General features: G+C 36.6%; 2 protein-coding genes across 2 annotated transcripts; one reads left to right on the top strand and one right to left on the bottom strand.

Annotated features, from left to right (window-relative positions):
• The first annotated feature begins 7,357 nt into the window (after nucleotides 1-7,357).
• Nucleotides 7,358-8,634, top strand: LOC113226145 (cuticle protein 16.5-like). The gene is made up of 2 exons (XM_026458674.1): nucleotides 7,358-7,398; nucleotides 7,775-8,634. Exons 1-2 carry the CDS (start codon nucleotides 7,387-7,389, stop codon nucleotides 8,510-8,512), a joined length of 750 nt encoding a protein of 249 aa, XP_026314459.1. The 5' UTR covers nucleotides 7,358-7,386; the 3' UTR covers nucleotides 8,513-8,634.
• Nucleotides 8,635-10,546: 1,912 nt separating this feature from the next.
• Nucleotides 10,547-13,747, bottom strand: LOC113226154 (cuticle protein-like). Its single transcript, XM_026458685.1, has 2 exons — nucleotides 13,717-13,747; nucleotides 10,547-11,236 (listed from the first exon to the last, which is right to left on the bottom strand). Exons 1-2 carry the CDS (start codon nucleotides 13,723-13,725, stop codon nucleotides 10,607-10,609), a joined length of 639 nt encoding a protein of 212 aa, XP_026314470.1. The 5' UTR covers nucleotides 13,726-13,747; the 3' UTR covers nucleotides 10,547-10,606.
• Nucleotides 13,748-22,662: the final 8,915 nt, after the last annotated feature.

Genomic DNA, 22,662 nt, shown 5'->3' with positions numbered 1-22,662 from the left:
GCGTGAATCAAAAAGCTAATTATTCTTTTTAAATGCAAGCTTTAGATACAGTTTGAATAATGTAAATGTCATATTAGAGCAGAGGTTCCCAAACATTCTGTCTCGTAGGCCACTTTAATTTCTTTTTCTGTTTTGAGTAGACACCTGCCTTTCTAGTATATGTTTTGTTAACAAATTCATTAGCTTCAAATGTGTTTCTGACAACTGACACAGTTAGCACTATGATAAATTTAACTGTACAATGAGAAACTTTACAAAGAAAAAAAAAACAAATGTTAAGTGTCATACATTTATCTAACGTAATGTAACTCCATATCTTGTTTTGGTCTAAAATGTTTTTGTCGCTAATAATTTCTATATTCTATTTATGGATAGTTAAATTGTGGTTATGACTATTTGTTTTTTATTAAAAAAATTAGTGCGCATTAGATCTCCATCTCGCCAGATAGAAAGTGACGATGAGGTCGGATGGAGCACGCACACCTAAATAACGCCTATTCATTATCTCCTTAAAAGGGTTCAAGTTATAGCGTTCAGCAAAACGTGTCGTATCCTTCGAATACCCACAACACTGGGGTGCAACCCCAGCCTACGTCTAGTCCCTCAATGATGGAATGGGGAAGGTCTAATTCAATCATACAGTTCTATCGCACTCTCCATGTTATAACTTTTTTTCGTTGATATGGACCCCTTGTAGATTGGAGTGGATGGATATACAATGTGTACCTATGTATACTGTACCACTGTACGTACCGCTTTGAGAACCATCGTACTAAAGTGTTTGCAAATAGGTTACATCCATTTACTGCGGATTACAGCAGTGAGTACAGCTGACTTATCAGCGGATCAGTCTGGTGCAAATAGAACAAGTGACATTTTCATTCTAATAATATATTGGCTTTGAGATTTAAATTACAACATTTGTAGCCTTCTACCTTGTGATTGACGACCTCGGAGGCCTAACGGTTTACAATGTGGACGCTAGATGAGGAAGTCTCGAGTTCGATTCCCAATTTGAGAAATGAACTTTTTTAAATTGATTCTGGTCTGGGTGTTCCGAGAATTCAGGGAATTCTTTACTTTGAGACCTGGTAATTGGTGAGGTTGTCTGGCACATTAATATTATTATTATATATAATTACGAGGAGAATAGTGTAAATGGGTAGTGTGTGGATGTATATATAGCATCCACAGTGATACAGTGAAGAAATTCGAGAAGTAACATTTTTGGGAAACTGTGCACGAAGTTGTGTATAATTTTTTTAAATATAAGAATTTGGTTATACGTATTATATACTAAATTTATGGTATATTATATACAAACGAGATACAGCCCCACTATGTCGTCACGTTTTATTATCGTTGGACGACTGTCGTGTCTAGCTGTTCCCACTAGATCGTGACGACAATTTATCGTTTTACAACAACCTCCTTGTCCATCTCTGGCTACGACCCAACGCTACTGCAAAGCGAGCAGAGGGCGCGGGGTACGAGATGGGAGAGCAGGGAGCAGAACACGTGCGGACAGCGATAAAAAGGAGCTGCGACAATCTGTCGTCACGTTTTTATCGTGACTTTTTATCGTCAGACGACTGTCGTTCTAGCTGTTCCCACTGTGACGACAGTTTGTCGTTGTAAGGGTGCGTTCCCACTATGTCGTCACGTTTTATTATCGTTGGACGACTGTCGTGTCTAGTCTGTTTCCATATCACGACTATCTGTCGTGGACGATTTTTTTATCGTTGAACGACTGTCGTGACTAGCTGTTCCCACTAGATCGTGACAATAATTTATCGTTTCACGACAGCCTCCTTGTCGTTTGCACGACAGAATCGTTTCATGCACTGCAGTCGCTTGTATGTTCTTTTGGAAGCCGGTAGTGTGTGTTCGCTCGAAATGGATGAAGACGAAATTTTAATAATGTATTACTTTTTAAAAATACGGAAGAGGAAACAAACAAAGGAAAGAAAGTTTTGGGTACATCCAATGCTATAAATAATTCTATTAGGTTTATGTCAAACGGTATACGAAGTTGCTTTCTTTTCGGTATTGTCAAAACCTGGGGGTCTACTCTCGATCTCCGTCCGAAACAATTACTGCCAAATAAGCAACACTTGACCAAATGAAAAGACGCGTGATGCGAATGAAGCTTCATACTTTATACTTGTCTTTTAATTTTGTCGAATATTACTTATTTGACTGTAATTGTTTCGGACGGATGTCGATCGGAGATCGAGGGTAGACCCTCTGCTACGACCAGAGATGGGCAGTGGGTTAAACCCCAATCAACCCGCCCGTGTTTTCACCAGGGTTTTACAGGGTACAGAATTTGGTATAATTCCAACACTAACAACATAATATATATAATAACTTGTAACAAATTTCTATATTTTTATTACAAGTAGAAGAGGCATCTCCGCATAATACCCACCACCTGTCAATCCTGTGGATTCTCAATGAAGATCGATTCAAGTGCTTGATGTAACTTTTTTTTATATCAATTATTGGTGAACTTTTCAAGCGAATATATTCAATAGAAAGGTAAATCGAACTGTCCTGATAATAAAGCAACAAATATTTTGTAATAATATGTATAATTAAATTTGAACAAAACTCAATTCACAACAAACATTCTGACGTAAATAGTTATTGCCCTCGATTTCGGGTTTTAACCCGATTAAACCCCGGCGTTTACAAAGCGCCGAGTTAAAACCCGGGCGCTTACACATCTCTGGCTACGACCCAATGCTACTGCAAATCGAGCAGAGGGCGCGGGGTACGAGATGGGAGGGCAGGGAGCAGAATACGTGCGGACAGCGATAAATAAAACGTGACGACAATAGGAGCTGCGACAATCTGTCGTCACGTTTTTATCGTGACGTTTTTTATCGTCTGACGACTGTCGTTCTAGCTGTTCCCACTGTGACGATAAAAAATCGTGAACTACAGTTAATCGTGTCGTGCTGTATGTGAACAACTTCATTCAAATATACAAGTCACGACACTGTAAACTGTACGACAATCTGTCGTCACGACATAGTGGGAACGCGCCTTAAGTATGAAATAAAACACTAATTATGAATTCCAGAACTCTACTTAATGCTCAAGTCAGCAGACTTGAGTATGATTTCAAGCACTGGAAATACGACCCTAATGGCAAGGACTTGAGTATGATTTTCAGTGCTCATTGCAATATTCAAGTCCTGACTTGAGTATTGAATAGAGTTCTGGAATACACTCAATGCTCAAGTCAGGATTTGAGCAGCCTTGAGTATATTTCAAGCACTGGAAATACGACCCTGATGGCAAGGACTTGAGTATGCTTTCTAATGGTTTGAACCATACTCCAGACTTGAGCATTGAGTAGAGTTCTAGAATACGACCCTTAATGCCTCCTTTTTTTGGGAAAGAAATATATATTTAATTTTGTTAGAAAGAGTCATGTCAAGATTTGTTTAAAAACGTGTAAATTAATTAAATATAATAAATTACAATAACTCTGTGTTTTGTACCTAATTATAATAAAAAGTTCTCTAATTGATTATGTCCGTTCGCAATGGATTTTATAATGGATTAATATTTAACTGATTTGGAATTATTAGTTTAAAAATAATAATAATAATAACGCACACATTCAATATAGCCCCGCACTAGGGAAACCCTGTGTTGCGGGTGCCATGGACACACACATAGACAACCACAAATTTACACCCAAACTCACGAGAAAAATAAATGTAGGCTATACAAATATTACTCCCGGTCTGGGAAGCGAACCTGGGACCTGAGCGTGGTAGTCCCGCATGATAACCGTTCGGCCACAGAGGCAGTTAAATTAGGTAAAAGATTGTAACTGAAATCGGGAAACAGGAAATACATTTTCGCGCGCGTGGCGATATTAGAGCCATCTTTATGGGAAGCTAAGAACAGTAACCTCTTACTGTTTAGATAGGAGGTGGATTAAAAAATATGATTTGTTTTCAAACATGTATATTAATTATCTTTGTATTTTATTAATCAATAACTCGTGTGTTTTTTACCGAATTATTATAAAAAGTAAAGTTCTATAGTTGATTATAATAATGTCTGTGCGTACTGGAGTGCAGAATATTCCATATTTTATTGTTAAGTTTCGTTAGAAAAATCTGTCATGTTAATTTACAATTGTAATTTTCATATTTGAGGAGCAATACTCAATTGTACGATTGAAATTACGTAAAAGATTGAATGGTTGAGTGGCGCCTATTGGTATTATATTTCTAATTTTCGACGACTTGAGTAAAGAATTAGTTATTTGTACTCATGGAGGTGATGATGAGTAAAATGTAAAAGTGGGTAATAAGCTCTAAAATAATTTGAACTTGGACTTTGGATTTGTTAGTCAGATCAGTTAAGCAGACAAGTAGAATTTGTAAAGACTTCAATAGCTGGTACATGGATATCGTTGTATATTGTTGCTCATTTTTTAAACATTTTGCTATTTTCTTTCGATATGTAGTCCAATGGTCATGCAAAGCGAAACGTAACAAACGAAAGTGTCTCTAATTTTCAATAAACGGCAAATACGTCGTGATAGTGGTTGGTATTATTTTTACATTGGAAACAGGAAAAAGAGATTTATTTCCAGCCGCCCCTCGTATAAATAAATCTGTTTTGCGACATTAATAAAAAAATATTATAGATACGATATGACGATCAATTTAAAAGGTCTTTAAAAATATTAAGAAGCTTTCATTTTTCATTTGATTGACGTCTGATATAATTCGTAGTCATTATCTTTTATAGAGAATAGAAAGGGCAATAGAATTTTCAAGGCGTCAACGGACCCAACGTACTTTAAAGTAGCTTACCACGATCTCGGAGTTCTTGCATCAGCAAAACTTAGCAAGAAGGCGCAATCGTTGCAAATAAACCGGTCATTTTCAATGTTGTGCTTAGAGAAATTGTTGAATTTATAAACAATCCTAATAAACATACAACCTAATGATTAAGAGCTCTCATGCCAAAAAAGTTTTGACGTTGACTCCGCCCAAATTTGTGAAACAAATATATGCCTGAAGTTCGCGTGACATGCGACAGGAGATGTTGAATTTTGCGCATTAAAGTACCAAATTCGTTTTAGTGGAATAATTCTAAAACTAAAGGGATAAAAAAAATCCGTAGTTGTCGATCATGCATAAATATAATTAATTATCTAATTTTTGTCCTAATAACCTGTAGCATTACGAGGATAATTCGAAAAAATGTGAAAATTAGAGGTCATTTCGTGATTTTTATCTATCGAGGAAACTTTATTGTTTTATGTTTCTGATTAGTGTCTATGCTTGAATATATCGTGTAGTTACTCATACAATATTTTATTTTTAACTTTAAAGTGGATATACCCCATTAAAATCAAATCGAAGATTAGGAATTTTTCGCTCCCTCTTAAATGAAGACAAAAAATCAAAACAATATGGTTATATTTTTATTTACAATTACAAAACTTTTGTTTTAAATACATTACCGCAGTAAAGTAATTGCTATTTAATTAATAAATAATAACGGTCCCATAGTTGCGCACAGGCCGACTCTCACAATACTTGAACTATAGTTCACGTAATTAAATTGTTTTGCAGATGTGTGGAGGTTTCCTCACGATATGTTTGTTATTTGTTCCTTCATCGAATACTTTATATTGCAAATTAAATTTGTATGCCCAGATTCGAACCTTCAATTCCTAATTACACTTTAAAAATATAGATTTGAAGATATTGCATAAATAAACGGATGTTCGCCAATATCAAAAGTCCGGAATCTAGTGTTAGTTGAGTATGTGACATTTAAAAAAAATTGTTTTGTTTATTGCCGTGATCAGGAAAAAAGTCGATCGACAGATCGGCTATTTTTATAGATTTTTTTTTTCCAGGTGGACTTATCCGTATGAAATTACCGCAAGAGAAAAGGAATAATTTTTTAAATTTAATTTTTACATTATTTTCTCGGTTTTGAGTTTTTGTCAATTCTAAATGTTGGCCTACATTCCTTAAATAATATACTAAACAATCAGGAAGAAAGTTTACAATAATGCTCTACCCACAGCTACCTACGTTACGCTTCCTTATCCGACATACTTGACGTTAGATTCAAATTGTAAAAGTTATCCAGATGTTTCATAAAGTACCATTTAAAAAGGTGTTTATAATGATAAGTACCATTGATGAGACTTGAAATTTTCATCAACGGGAATGTAATTTCGTACCCTTAATAATAAAGTGACTAAAGTAGAAAAGTAACAATAAAATAAAAAACATATTGTTTTTCATATCAAATGACGACCTCGATGGCCTAGCAGTTAGCATTGCCGGCACTAGATCAGGATGTCCAATGGATTGGGAAATGTACTGTTCTAAATTGCTTCTGATATGAGTGTTCTGGGTAATACCCCGGGAGTTAACTTTATTGCTCTGGTGCTCATAGAATAGGGATCTCCTAGCTTGAGACCAGGTGAATTGTGGAGTTGTCAGGCATATTCGTTAAAGAGATTATGTGCGTTATTTTTTTAAACCTATAATGTTATTTTATTGTTGAACGTGACATTTATCGGTCACTCTCGGATTAGTGTTCACTACCTAATTTTCGTGGCAATTTTTAATATTTAAATATTCGAGTATATTATCGTGTAATTATTAAATAATATTTCACGATACAATACTCTAATATTAAATAATATATAATAAGCGCTTTACTTGCTCCCTTCTGATGCGTACGGCAAAGGAATAGAATGCTCTACTGCGGCATCAGTATTTCCCGAAAAGTACCTACAATTTGGGGCTATTCAAGGCAAGAGTGAATAGGCATTTTTTAGGCAAACGCGTCCCATCCTCGGTCACATCGTCGCTTAACATCATGTGAGATTGTGGCCAAGCGTGTGTCTATTATATAAAACAATATACATATATATATGCACGAGAAAAAATCGAATGCTTAATGAATAAATTTGCCACGAAAATTAGGTAGGTAGTGAATACTAGTCCGGGAGTGACTGTTATACCTACAGTTGATATTTTTTTTCATACAAACGTCCTTATTCCTGAGATAATAAACAACATTGTTGTCAAATGCCAATGTAGACCATCTAAAAATAGATCAGATATTTACTGATGTTGTATATTTTTTTATACATCCAGTTGGAGCCGTTTTTACAAAAAGGTATGAGCTGTATAAAATTTCTTTCTCATTCTTCTAAAGTGAATCATATTAATATTAAACGCTTCTATAGACTTATGGTTACCCGACCCATATTCAAGATCAACCGGTGACCGCCTGCATACTCTTTCGGGCCTATATAAACTGTTGCTGGTTTGAGATCAGCGTTCATTCAACGAGTGGATTTCTTCTCAATCAGCAATGGCAGCTAAGGTTGGTTTTGGCTGTACTTTCTAAATATATTTATTAGATCATAAGATTATGTACTACCTATATGTTCAGTGTGTTTATCTATATACATTAGCTTAGTTAAAGAGAAATGTGACGGAAATCAACGCGTGAATTTTCTTTGTCTCAAGTACTTGAGTGCTACTATATTAAGTACCATGACCGTCGTTGAGGGCCTCATCATTAATGAAATTCAATCTTACTTTTCCTTTGTATTGCCAATAAATTTAGTTAACAGAGCAGGAAGCCAGACGTCCTTGATAAGTTTCGCTATACGATCCTTTGTCATAGGGCGCAAATATTGCATCATCCGGGTTGTAACAAAGAACATTCTTTTATTAAAATAAAATTTTTTTTGCAGTTGGTAGTAGTGCTCGCCTGCATGGCCATGGCCCACGGGTCGGTGGTGCCAGCCGTGGCCCTGGCGAAAGCAGACGCTGACTACACGAGCTTCACGTACGGTGTGGCGGACCCCTACACCGGCGATTACAAGAGCCAAAGCGAGACCCGCGTTGGTGGCAACGTCGTCGGTCAATACTCGCTGTTGGACTCTGATGGTACAAAGCGTACTGTCGATTACGCTGCTGATGATATCAACGGCTTTAATGCGGTCGTACGCAAGGATCCAGCTCTCGTTGCGGCTGCTCCCGCTGTAGTTGCTGCTCCAGCTGTTGCCGCTGCTCCCGCTGTGGTTGCTGCCCGCACTTACGCCGCACCTGCTGTGTACGCTGCCGCGCCCGCCGTAGCTGCTGCTCCCGCTGTGGTTGCAGCTCGTACTTACGCCGCACCTGCTGTGTATGCTGCCGCGCCCGCCGTAGCTGCTGCTCCCGCTGTGGTTGCAGCTCGTACTTACGCCGCACCTGCTGTGTACGCTGCCGCGCCCGCCGTAGCTGCTGGTCCCGCAGTGGTTGCTGCCCGTACTTACGCCGCTCCTGCTGCGTACGTTGCCGCACCCGCCATAGCTGCTGCTCCCGCTGTTGTTGCAGCTCGCTCCTACGCCGCTCCAACCGTTGTCGGTCCCTCCGTCTACTCCGCCGGCCTCGCCTACTCTGCTCCTCTTGCCTACGGCGTAAATGCCGCCCCCATCGCCAGCTGGTGATCTATTAACATAATACGGAAGTGACAAACGCGTACGATACGACTATGGTGTTCTACTCAGTGTAAATAATGTATTTATTTAAATTTTACAAATTGAAATAAAAAGTGATACTGCCATATTGATTACTTCTATTAATTTTACTTTAAAAATATGAAGCGTAATTATATTACATGTGATATTATAAAAGAGACTATTAAAGGCGTACCGTTAAATCGCACCATCACTAACAGTAAAGTGACCAAAATAAAAAAATAATAACCCTATATAGGTACCAGGTGCCAAATGTGTCAAAATTCTATTCAATTTGATTATTACTTTTATTTTCTATATTTTTTATTTAATTTGTCAGTTTCACAAAAGTGTCACTTTACCAGTTTCGTAATTTTATTATTCAGGATATGTCATGCAAGAGACCGAAGTTGCTTCGAGAAGAATTTGGGGCAATTAGTTCTAGCATATTAAGCAGAGTTATTATAATGAATCACGTCTACTCACCTACTACTACTGAGGTAACCGTGCTTTATCATTTCAAGGATGTTAGCAAAATATTCATTACCAGTCTTCCGGTATACAAAGCTACCAAGTACCATCGAGTCATAATCCCAGAAGTACCTATACTTATAATAGGGTTGGGTAAAAACGTCGAAATATACCTATTGATATTGTTTTAGGAAATAATAGACAAACCTCGTCGATTTTGAATTTCGAAATAGTAATCAATATTTCTTTCGGGTATTATTATATTTATTAAGCGTTGGCTTATAGAGCAATCAGCATAAAAGTGTAAGAAAAAATAATTAACTCGAAAACTTAAGTACTATATTTAAAATAAAAATATGTTTATCGAGTTCTTAGGTTTCCGCGATTGTTACACATACGAAATGAAATTATTTTTCCGAATTTAAATCGCGTGTATTTGTTTTTTCAAACAAACCGAAGTTTCGGGCCCTTTACCATGGGACCTGTAAAGGGCCCGAAACGTCGATTTGTTTGAAAAAATAAATATACGCGATTTAAATTCGGAAAAATAATTTCATTTCCTAAAAATGTGTTCTTGTAGAAACAATAACTACAAAATCTCCTGGATTGGTGTCTGCCTTTTGAATATCTATCTCGATTTTTTTATTGAAACTCAGTATCCAATGTCATTTGGTCAGGAATTAAAAACTATTATCTTTTTTTTAACTACCCATACTACGAAATATCATATATATCTTATTGTACCACAAAACAAACAAATTACAAATTTTAACAAATAATTTTTAATGTTAGTGTAAATAGACAAACCAACCCATTTCTTCCAACTAATCTTTAAGCTAACTTTTTTATCGATATATTCATGTCGATACTTCTCTCTACTATTTACAGTAACCGCTTTGCCACAATTTCTTAATAACGGTATGTAAGGTTCATTGTTACCGAGCAAGTAAATCATGTCTTGCATCCGAATAAGGCTAATCTGTTTTTTGTCTTATAACAACGACAGCTAAGCTACTTAATAATATGAACAGGAATTATTTAATCGTCTCGCGTTTAGAGTTATCGATATTTTCAAGGTTTTTCGTTACCTAGAAGAGCTTTCGGATCTAATATTAGCGTACATTTTTTTTGAAAAGCATTTTCATTTCTAATGTGTAGCGATCTAAGAAATTATATTTACTTATTTGACATGTATAGCCACATTGCATGTATTACGATTTATATTTGCTGTGTGAAATGTTAGTTTGGTGGAGATGTGCTTTATTACAGTTACAGCATTTCCTTAATGTATTGGGTCCATCATACCATATAAATGTACTTAAATTAGAAATTTGCAAGCAAAAGGATGTTTTATGCTATCGTTTTAAACTTCACTCAATAGAAATATTAAAAAAATATCATAAATTTTTCAGCTTAATGATCAGTACCAATGTACTAAAATAGAAAAATTGGGATCTAGAACAGATTTCATCAACGAACGACGAGGTTTGGAATATAAAAAAAACAATAAAAACATTTACATTTTTCATATATTTCAATGAAATGTACAATTCGTTATAACATTTGAATAACTCAGAAAACCGTTGGAATAAGTCGTGGTTTGATCTTATTGAATTACCAGTGGGTAATGGGGTTAGAGTACGCGGTGTAATAGGGAGACACGACTGGGCCAGCAGAGTAAACAGAAGAATAAGACCGAGCTCCTACTACTGGAGCAGCGGCCGTGTACGTACTGGTAATCACGGGAGCCGCAGCGGCGTACGTTTGGGCAACGACGGGAGCGGAGGCATATACGGAGGGAGCGACGTAAGTACGAGCGGCTACCACGGGAGCGGAGGCTACGGCTGGAGCCGCAGCGTACACAGTAGGAGCGGTGTAAGTGCGAGCAGCAACAACCGCAGGAGCGCCAGCAACGGGAGCGGAAACCACAGCAGGAGCGGCAACAACGGGGGTAGACACCACAGCGGGAGCGGCAGCTACAACGGCAGGGTCTTTACGCACAACCGCGTTGAATCCATTGACGTCATCAGCGGAATAGTCGACAGTGCGCTTAGTGCCATCAGCGTCCAAAAGCGAATATTGACCGACGACGTTGCCTCCGGAGCGGGTCTCCACCTGGCTTTTGTAGTCGCCAGTGTTGGGATCGGCCACGTCGTACGCGAAGCTTGTGTAGTCAGCACCTGTTTGCGCCACAGGCACGACAGATCCACGGGCAACGGCCACGAAGGCGAGGATCAAGGCAAACTATAAACAAAGTAACAAAAGTTAGGATTTCACTGTCAATAATCATATTTTTTGGTCTTTATATACTGGAATGTGATAAATGCTACGCATCGTTGCTGTAAACTATTTCAATCCCTTGGTATAATAAAACCACTTGTGATACGTCAAAAGCGCTATTGTCATAAAAATAAAAACTACATATAATGTGAAATTTATTAACTTTCCCATAAAAGTTATAGACCAATTTCGTGGCCTTACCACTCGACAGGTGCGATTTGTCCATGAAACGAGTAATATCGGAATAGACATACCAAATATATTTAGCATAAAACTCATTTTTGATTATGTTCGTTACATAAGTCTTCGAGATGTGACCTGAAACGTCTTCTTCTTACAGCTTAACTGATTTACTTATGATCAGGAGTGGACTATGGTCATGTAGATATACCAAGAAACAGAAAAATAGAATGTCTAAATTTAGTTTATTCGTTAAAAGGCATTAAAAGAACTGTCATAGTAAAACATGGAACATCTTGCGAAAAATTAATTATCAAGTTAGTAATGGCTGGAGTTTTAGTTTTAACTAGACAAGTTGGTGAAGTTATCAGAAGTTTAGGCTTTTCGAGTTTGACGGATGTTGTCGATTGTATTTTTAACCTGTTTTATACATTAATGAACGTTGTAATTTATCGGTTAGCAGTTAATTATTTCAATCTAGATATATTTTACGATTATTATTATTCAAAAACACCAAAATCGCACAATAAATTATTGATTGATATATTTGCCCTCCTTGTCATAACTAGCACATTTGCATGCATTGTGGTAATTTTCTACAATATTCTATTGGCACCTAAATTTTTTTCTTTCTCAATTAAAAAAAAATTACAATTACTTACGCTGATTTTGCTTTACAAAAAAACTGAACTAAATGGGATAAATAAAACGGTTGGATGGGTTGTAGATCTCGTTACGCTGCTAGAAATGTATAACTAAATTTCGCTAGTCGATTGTGTTAGTTATGATTAGGAGGACGGAATATTAAGTGCCGTATGCACGCCCATGTGATATTATTTAAAAAAAACATGTTACGCCTAATTTAGACCACTGAGTATTATTTTAATGAACGACTACCTGCATATGCAATATACCGTCAAAGTATTTGTATATTTAATCCTTGGCCAGGTAGGGTGAAATTACATTTTTTTTTATAATAATAACGCACACACTCAACATAGACCCGCACTAGGAAAACCCCGCGTCTCGGGTGCCAAGGACACACTCATAGACAACCACAGATTAGACCCAAATTCACAAGAGAGAAATAAATGTAGGCCATATAAATATTTCTCTCGGCCCGGGAATCGAACGTTTTTTCAGATTTGTTTTGTTAGTGTCAACGTCTATATAACCTGTGGTTCTAGAAACAACTTTTTTATTTTTTCTATGACATCAAGTGATGGGACAAACAAGTCGTGCGTCTGATGGTAAGCTACACGCCAGTTGATAACAGTTACAGTGCCACCCAGAGCTTTATATTGTAGAGATCTTAGGGGCATTGCCACTGCGCCCGTCACCCTGAGATGTAAATTGACAAGTCCCATGTGCCTGTAATTTCACCAGCACCCTTCAAAACCGAAACACAGTAATGCTCACATTACTGCTTGGCGGCATAAATAGGTAAGGTAAGTAACAAATGAACTGGGAATTATAAAAGTTTAACTGTTTATTTATTATTGTATTATATTTATTCAGTTGGTGCCAATCAATTATTGGATGACTAATTTTTAGATTTACACGATTGTTAATTGATACTATTTTTTGGGACCTAAGTCGTGTACATTCGTTTTAGTGACTATCAGTGGTGACCACACGAAGTTTGGTTTATTTCAAAATAACAAATATACATGTACATTTTGTGTATCTGATTTCGGTGGCAATTTTTACTTTGATATATTAAATTATATTTAATTACACTCGAATATTAAATGATACTTCATGTAGTATTATACGATATTTAAATTATAGAAATTGACACCGAAATCAGATGGAGAGAAATCTTACCAGAAAATTACGCGACTTAGGTCCGAAAAACAGTTTCATTTTCAATTATCTTTTTTGTATTAAATATTGACATGCTGTTGTCGGAACTTTATAACACTTAAGTAATCGACTAAATTTGACTAACAATTTTGATACAAGGCTAATGTTTCAAGTTATGTTTTACCGATTTACGAAATTATTACTTCAGTATTGTTTACAAAAAACCGAGTTTAAAAAATAGTACCGTATCTCAAGTGCTAAACTATCAAAAATTTAGGAACACATTAAAAATTTTAAAAAGAAATTTAAAAAAAAACGTGTTAAGCTAAATTCTTTATCACCTAAAGTAAACTTTAAAAGAGCACTGTTAATTTTAAACAGGTTAAATAATTGCACAATTGAACACTATTTAAATCACATGTCATTTAACATATTAACAACAAAAAAAAAATTGTCACCTTGAACATAGTGTTAGATTTGAGGATGTCTGGTCGAATGAGTACAACATCATCTATTGAAGAGCTTTTATAATCAAAACACGCGAGGGCGTGGTCGGTTGATCTTTAAAAACTCATGCGCAGGTAATAATCATTGCCCGAGGGATCCGGAAACGCAAGGCCGTTTGATGATCCGTCAAAGAGCTTAAATAAAAACTTACCCAATAACGAATTGAATTGCAAAGCACTGTTTACATTACTCGGTTGTTAAGACTACGAATGATGCGATCTTGCGAAGAAGAAGGAATGCATAACGATGTGGTATCTTTGTTCGCGGCTCTTCGGTAAGTTCTTTAAGGTTCACGGATAGCAATTACTGTTTAAGAGATCGTTTACATTGTGTTGAAACAATGTATAAGAAAGATCGACTGAGTTGCGCGACGAAAGTTATGAGACTCGTGCACAAGATAAAAATACAGGTACAAATGAAGCACCTCCTTATAAGAATTTATAAGGAGATGCTTCATATCAAAAGCTCGTTTATAAAAAACGCTTTCAATGCATTTTATGTTATGTTGGTAAGAATATATTTAAAATAGAGTTGGTGACCTTTTCCGTGAGATGTTATCTGCAAGAGCTAATAAGCTTTACTGTTCTAAAGTGTCATATTAACTTTTCATAACTCTTTTTTTGTGATGTGCCCTTGGTGTGCGACATGCCTGACCACAGTGTAAATCGTAGAGATCTAAGGGACACTGCCACTGCGCCTGTCACCCTGAGACATAAGTTGAAAGTCCCATGTGTCTCAATTTCACCAGCATCCTTCTTTCAAAACCGGAACGCAGTAATGCTCACATTACTGCTTGGCGGCAGAACTATTTCTGCCTTCCCTATGGAAGGCTCTACTGATACTAAACCTCGTATAGTCTACGTATTATTATCTACAAATTATACACGCAAAATAGGCGCTTTGTCGTCGAGTTGCGGATACCAGCTCGTTGCACCAAGTACCAAGATCTACAAATTATATCTATGGATACATTTTTTATTTTTCTATTTATTGTATATAAAACTTTGACTTGGAATCATTGACTTACAATTATATGGACGTCGGGTCCGCGCTAAAAAGTGTCCGAACTTATAGGGCGTTAAAGTCGTATACAGAGCGTCATTCACGCTTTAGTCTTTGTTTGTTCGACTGACAGCGAAGCAAGCAAAATTAGACTGCGATGACATTACAATTTAAATTCAACGTTTTAGCTTTTTCATATTCCTTTACATGTCACTACGTTTAAATAGGTTGACTTGGGACATTTTTTCGTGGTTTTTGTATTAGACCCGTCGTCCATTTATTTGTAAGTCAATGCTTGGAATTTATAATTTTGACAACTACTTACATTTTACAATGCGAGCAGAATTACAGGCACAAGGGACTTGTCAACTTATGTCTCAGGGTGATGGGGGCAGTGGCAGTGCCCCACAGATCTTCGCGATTTAAAGCTCTGAGTGGCACTGCAACTGCTATCGACTAACGTGTCGTTTACCACCAGGCTTGTTCGTTTCGTCATTTGGTAGCATAAAAAAAATTCTATTTTATCAGTTCTCAATAAAGACAATACAAATGTGTTAGATGTTACAATAAAGAAATATCGGGGTCTGTAGCTCAGTTCGAAAAGCGGTGGCTTCGGCATGGCTTCAGACTCTGGTTCGAATCCAATCATAGATCTTTGTACCAATAATAAATTGTATTTACGTTCATTTCGTCATTTGATTTGCTGGACAACCACACCAATATCCTGATTTCTAACTAGGGAATTCCCTATATCATGAGAGATCAATGGACATAGCTCTGCACTAGGAAAATCCTGTGTCGCGGGTGTCAGGACACGTACATAGGTAGACAACCACAAATATTTCTCGAATCGAACCCGGGACCTCTGCGTGGCAGTCCAGCATGGTAACCGTTCGGTCACCGAGGTAGTTATCAGTTACCACAACTCGATTGGAACCAATTTAATAAAATAAAACAACAAAAACAGTTTGCTAAGTTGGTTCTACTGTATAACAACCCCGGGACCTCCTTGTCTGGAGTCCACAGTGCCAATCGTATAGTCATTTATAACGACTTCAAAAAATGGAGGAGGTTCTCAATTGGTTGTATTTTTTTGTCTGTATGTCACGCGGTTACTCCGACTTTTATGAAACGATTTCGGTGATTCTTTTTTGTTGGAATATAAATAGTAGTGGTCCAATTCAAATTTGATGAAAATATTCCACCTCTAAGGGCGGCAAATTAGGGGGTGAATCCGGTTTATTGGATTTCACCCACTTTCTTAGATGTAATGCCATAAACTTTTGTGGTCCGTCTTTTATATAAAATAGTTTAATCACTGCCGCCGTTAGTTGAAATGGCGCATGTGACATTTAAGAAAAAAATTGTTATGTGTAAGCCGTGATCTATAAAAAAGGTCGATCTATTGATAAATAAGAATAAAGACAAGGTATGGAGTTACCGTAAGGGAAAGTCGATACATTTTTTAATGTAATTCCTTTAAACATTATAATTTCTTTAAAGATCGAACACTTATGCCAACTACTCTATGCCAACTAAGCCACGGAACGAACCAGCGGGCTTCATGAATTTATCTGTGCTTGTTTTGTCGGATCTTTGTAGTTGGTTTTCAACGACTTTTTAGCCGTAGCGCCATCTATGAGAAATCTATGAACATATTTCGTCACCCAGTTAGACACCTTTACAGCTACCAGCTAGAGTTGTTGCTATTCACTGTATTTTAAACATTAAACATTAACTAGACTCAATTATAATTTACCTCCATTGGTGACGTGATATTATTTAACTCAAACTTATGTAAGAGCGTTCAACTGCTGCACAAGATATCATTATCATACTCCTTATATGGATTCAAGGCAACCTTCGGATCGGAACAGATATTTGCATTACGCTTTCATATTGAAGAATCTACCTTCGCAGCTATAGTGGGTGACATTGTGACAATTGCAAAGTGCATGTTTTAGAAATCAAGACGAATGGACGAATTAAGCAACGATTTTAACACAACTAATGTTGTCACATTGATTTACAAGGTTATTTGTAAAATCCAACATCATGAACAACAATTTTAGTGGACGCAACAAATGAAATCGGTATCGTAATACCAGTGCCTCTACTACCATGAGATTACCATACAAAATTGAGAAGTAATTTACGCGGTCGCTAGACAACCGTCACATTAAACTCATGGTAGGGGCATTGGTTTTTTACACTACCGCTTTCTTTCGTTATGGCACAGAGGTATCAATTATTAATGCGGAAAAACGCGGGCAGGGAGCGAACGATATTTTGTTGAGCCCCTGACGGAGCACGGCCCGTCCACGTCCCGGGCACGGCCCGGATATGTGTAAATAGACCTTTAGGGCGCCTTTATTCGACACGAATTTCCTCGCGCTCTGCGTGATGGAATACGCCCGCGTTGCTGCCGCGCAGCGAACGCATGCGTCTAATTGTAATGGCAAAATACGCCTTATTTGTTTAGCTTTTACGTTTTAACTTAAATGAGCGTTCCGGACACGCGGGCGAGCCTGGCTTTGCCTGACGATCGCGCGGTCGTTGAGCGGAGTCAGGCGGCCCGCGCGGCGACCGCGCGATAGAATTCTTCAGAGGAATTTATATGTTGTTGCCTAATAAATAGAACTCAGATTCGTCATTAATATACATGTAGGCGTGGAAAACTTTCTCCTCGTGTAACTGGGCGCTATGGCTGATTTTTTTCGAGGAAAACCGTTATATCTTTATGGAAACCATTTTGAAAACTCGCAATTGAAATTTGAATTTGTAGAATTGACATACATTACCATTCAGCCAGCTGTCGAAAGCGCAAGAAGATTAATACGAATTTGAAGATATATACATATATATACATATGAAGAAAATAAACATAATGTATTTAGTTATTCGTCACGTATAACAAAATAGTGTGCTGTTTTAAGATACACCTGTCGTATGAACCACTGGCCACCAGTACGTTCAATTTAAAAAAAAGAATTACTTCAAATTGTCTTATGACTGCGATTTAAACGTGGCCAATGGCGCTTAAGAACGTTGTTATTGTAATTCAACTTTTTTTAGAGGACCTCTATATAAATATGTCCATGAGCCATTGACTTACAAATAAATGGACGACGGGTCTAATACAAAAACCACGAGAAAAATGTCCCAAGTCAACCTATTTAAACGTAGTGACATGTAAAGGAATATGAAAAAGCTTTTAAAATGTAATGTCATCGCAGTACTGTCTAATTTTGCTTGCTTCGCTGTCAGTCAAACAAACGAAGACTAAAGCGTGAATGACGCTCTGTATACGATTTTAACGCCCTATAAGTTCGGACACTTTTTAGCGCGGACCCGACGTCCATATAATTATAAGTCAATTCCATGAGCATAAATACTATTAATACATAATTAGAAGCTATTAACATAATATTTCTTATATTCTCAAGTATCACTGTTAAGACTTTCAAATTACATCAAGAATTTCCCATTATTCCGGTGCTGATAATATATACGTATCCAATCAACGAGCATAACAAATGTTTGTTTACAAATATTCGGTTAGCAACTCCAAAAGTTTCTTGCCCATTCTTCTCAGGGGACTCTGCCCTATGAAGGGTAGTAGAGTTTAGTCAATACCTATATCAATTTCAAATAATCATATAACAATAAGTTAAAAGCTTTTTTGGGTGAATTTATTGCATTGTAAAAAAGTCTTGGAACTAAAGTTGTTGTTTATATAAATAATATTAGTAATGTGGTCTAACGAGGTTGTTAGTACTTTAAAAATGCTTACAGCGATTACAATTTGGCAAATATCAATCGCTTATCAATTAGCTTAAGTTTTTTTTGTCAGAAACCAAGTGACAGGACGAACGAGCCGTGGGCCTGCTAGTAAGCGATAAGCGATAGCTTAATGGAAGACGGTTGCTTCTTAATTGAGAATGCGACGGTTCATATCCCAGTGGCGGCATGCTTATGATTTTTATTTCTAATCTATGTACGTTTATGATTATTTAGTGGCAATGTCTCGCCACCATTAAAAGAAAACATTGTAGTAAAACCTTCTTTTCTTAGACGTTTCACAACACAAAGCCTTGACAAGTCCCAAGTGCCTTAATTTCACCAGCACCCTTACCTTTCAAAACCGGGACACATTACTGCTTGGCGGCATAAATAGGTAAGATGGCAGTACTTCCCTGGACGAATTAAATGCGATAGCTATACAATGACCACTAATTCGATTATAACTTATAAAGATCAAGTACCTGCACAACCAGTTTAACAGGAAGCATTTAAGTAAAAATAGTACACGTAATACTCAATGATATATACGTTTGATAGGTTTACTTTGTCCATGCTACAAATTAACGGCCTAATAAACTGCGTCAAGGACGTAATGAATAATTGGAACGCTTTGTATTTTTTGTTGCGTAGTTGGTGTTGGGTATTTGTAAGAAAAAATTTAAACGCTAAAATGCAGGAGAAAAATTTAAGAAATACTTTTTATGGCATCAAGTCACGGGACAAATAAATCGCGCACCCGTACCCCGATTCACAACTCTTCGATATTTTAACCGAGTCTTTCGATTGGATATCGTTCTCGAATCGAAGGGCACTTTCCGGGCGAGTTATTCAGAAAATTCCGAGTTAAACGTTCAAGTCGGATTCGGATACGATATCGTTATCCAACAGCGTTTACGGAGTTAGTCGGTGAAATAGATGATAAGAAAAATGAAAATACTTTTATATACATTTTTAAGAATTTATAAGCCTAAAATACAATGCAAAATTGTGCAAATTAAATTTTTATTGAATTGATATTCAATTATTTTTTGTGAAATTACTCCACTAGTTTGTTATAATGGCACGGTATGCAAAATGACGTCGGTTCGAATCCGACCGGATCGAAGGAATTTTTTTCTGAGTGTTCGATCTTTGTATTAATAATTATAACAAACTAGTGGAGTAATTTCACAAAAAATAACTGAATATGAATTCAATAAAAATTTAGTTAATACATTGAATAGCGACATCTCTCGCCAGGACTGGTAACTGTAAAGGTACTAACTGGGTGATAAATCTGTCATAGATTTCTCATAGATGGCGCTACGACTAAAAAGTCGTTGAAAGACCAAGTACAAAGACACGACGCAAGCACATAGAAAAATTCGTGAGGTCCATTGGTTCGTTCCGTGGCTTAGTTGGTATAGCATCTGGCACGGTATGCAAGAAGACGTCGGTTCGAATCCGACCGGATCGAAGGAATTTTTTCTGAGTGTTCGATCTTTGTATTAATATTTATAAAAAATTGTACAAAATCCAGACTTTATTTAAAACAATAACAGATTTATTACATTCTTGTTTTGTAAACAATAGGTGACGAAGCTCGTGCAATCGTACGGGTGTGACGTTATTTCGGTTCGGTTTCGAATACGACAGTTTGACGTTCGATTCGGGTGTTGCGAATAAAAATAAAAAGAAATCTGTCGACAACTGAGTTATCGTAAGGTTCTGAATTGAACCCCTGGTAGTAGTCACACGTCTACCCGTAACAGTTGCAGTGCCACTCAGAGCTTTAAATCGCAAAGATCTCAAAGTGATACTGCGCGTGCTATTCTGAGACATAAAGTTGTTTAGTTCCATGTGACTGTTCACCAGCACCTTTATACTTCAAAACTGGAATGCAATAATGCTATAGGACGTAGTTAGTAATGCATTATGAAATATATTATATACTGTGTGCATTATTTATTGTGTTTTAATTTTTTTTTTATTATCAAGTGACGCAACCGGAACGCAGTAATGCTTACATTACTGCTTGGCTGCAGAAATAGGTAAGGTGGCAGTACTTCCCTGGACGAACTCTTTCACAAGGAGCCCTGCTGGTACTAAAAAGTGTTGATCTTATCGGTTTTTTAATTGTAATGTTATGCACCCCTGTTAATTATTCTGAACACAGCTCTCCGGATGACTGGAAGAGAATGCCTAATGGCATGAAGTCCGCTATTTGTTCTGTTGTTGTGCAATAAAGTTTAAATAAATAAATAAACGTTCACGTTGCTCATTGGCGGCAGAGAAAGGTTTGGTGGCAGTTCTTTCTTAGGTGAACTCTTTCAAACCATATTTGTATTGCAAAAACGAGCGATTCGTTCTGTGTACCGTCTAGGCTCTCGAGTATCTCTCAGAGAAAAGTTTAAGGAGACTGGTATCATGACTGTGGCATCACAGTACATTTACTGAAACATTTTATATGCCCGTAAAAATATACATAATTTCAATAAGAAAGAAGATATCCATAATATTAACCTTAGAGCTAAGTCCAAACTCATGGTACCACGATTTCGTTTAACCAAGGTAAACAACTCTTTTATGGGGAACTGTATACGTTTTTACAATAAGATTCCAGAGCATATATTAAGTTTATTATTTCCTAAGTTTAAAAACTACATTAAAAATATTTTGATCGAAAAATCATATTACAAAATTGAAGACTACGTGTTAGATAAAGATGTATGGAAAGACGACATGGCTCCAGAATCCACACAAATTTGATTCAAAGTGTATTCCATAGCATTTAAGTTTATTTGAAAAGAGCAATCCCTAGAGTTTCTTGCTCGTTCTTCTCAGGGAGGTCAGCGTAGTGAACAAGCAGTAGCTTAAATGTGACGTTTTCAAGTGTAAATTTATTTTACCTATGGAATAAATAATCTTTGACTTTGACTAATGATACGCTTTTGTCTGGAAAATGCATATTCTATTGAATATGTTCCTTAGTTACTTGTGAGTACTTTAACGAGTGTCGTAGCTTGGATTAGCGTAGAGGCAGCTTTTAAAGATAAAACAGGACTATATCCATGAATAAATATTTATTACGTATTTTGACTTCGACTTCACATGGAGCTCTACTGTTACTAACTAAAAAACATATACTTAAAATAGTATATCACCGTGTTACTGTTCACAAACTAGAGCGTCACCCAATCACATGATCTCAAGATAGGATGTGAGAGTATTAACTCCTATGTCTATCAGTGTGTGCCTTATTTACGTTCTGTACAAGGCAAAATATATTTTATTTTCTATACGCTTTCTTAAGTTAAAATGTTCACTAGTTACATCCCACGGATTGGCACAGGTCTTTCTGTACGCAAGATATTGTTTATTGTGTTAGTAAGTATCTTGAAACTTTTAACTATCATTCTACTCTTTATCCTTCTATGACTTAGTTATATTTAATAGAACTAACTAAAGTACTGACTTTTTAAATTTATCCAATTATTAAAAATACAGGAAGCAACTCTTCTAGGCAAAAAAATACAAATTATTTCTAAAGTAGTGTTGAAACTAGATTACTATTTCAAAGAGAACCAATGAACCATGCCTAGGCATCATTACTAGACTGAAAATAAAGGTTGTATATTAACCGTAATATGATATTAACGTAACGTGACCTGATATTGTTGACTTTCTCATATCTGTACGTCCTGGAGGAATCTTTGTTTGTTAAGACGAACTCGAGTGAATTTCCAGAGAAAATACTCACAACCTGGTCCATGGTCCAAGGAAATATTTGTAAAACGGCCTTATTCGAAAACAGCGTTGTCAACATGACACCCAAATTTTTCAATAAAATCCCAGACGCAATAAAGAATCTCAAAGGAATGCTTTTCAAGCATGAGTTAAAACAATTATTTATTGACAAGTATTACCAGAGCATAGAAGAATATTGAAATGACAGTTCCGTAAAATGGGTAAATGCTAATTAATTAATGGATACCAGTTAGTTAATACTATCAGATTTTTCAAACTTTCTTTTTTACATTGTACCCTTACAATAATAACGCATAGAAACCTAGTCCGCACACGCTAAGTGAGGCAAATTGAAGCGCGCCCAA

The sequence above is a fragment of the Hyposmocoma kahamanoa genome, unplaced genomic scaffold (assembly GCF_003589595.1).
Source record: "Hyposmocoma kahamanoa isolate Upper Pololo Valley unplaced genomic scaffold, ASM358959v1 182, whole genome shotgun sequence".
NCBI classification, from domain to species: domain Eukaryota; kingdom Metazoa; phylum Arthropoda; class Insecta; order Lepidoptera; family Cosmopterigidae; genus Hyposmocoma; species Hyposmocoma kahamanoa.
Note: the sequence above shows the minus strand (reverse complement) of the source record. Positions and strands in the feature narration are given on the sequence as shown.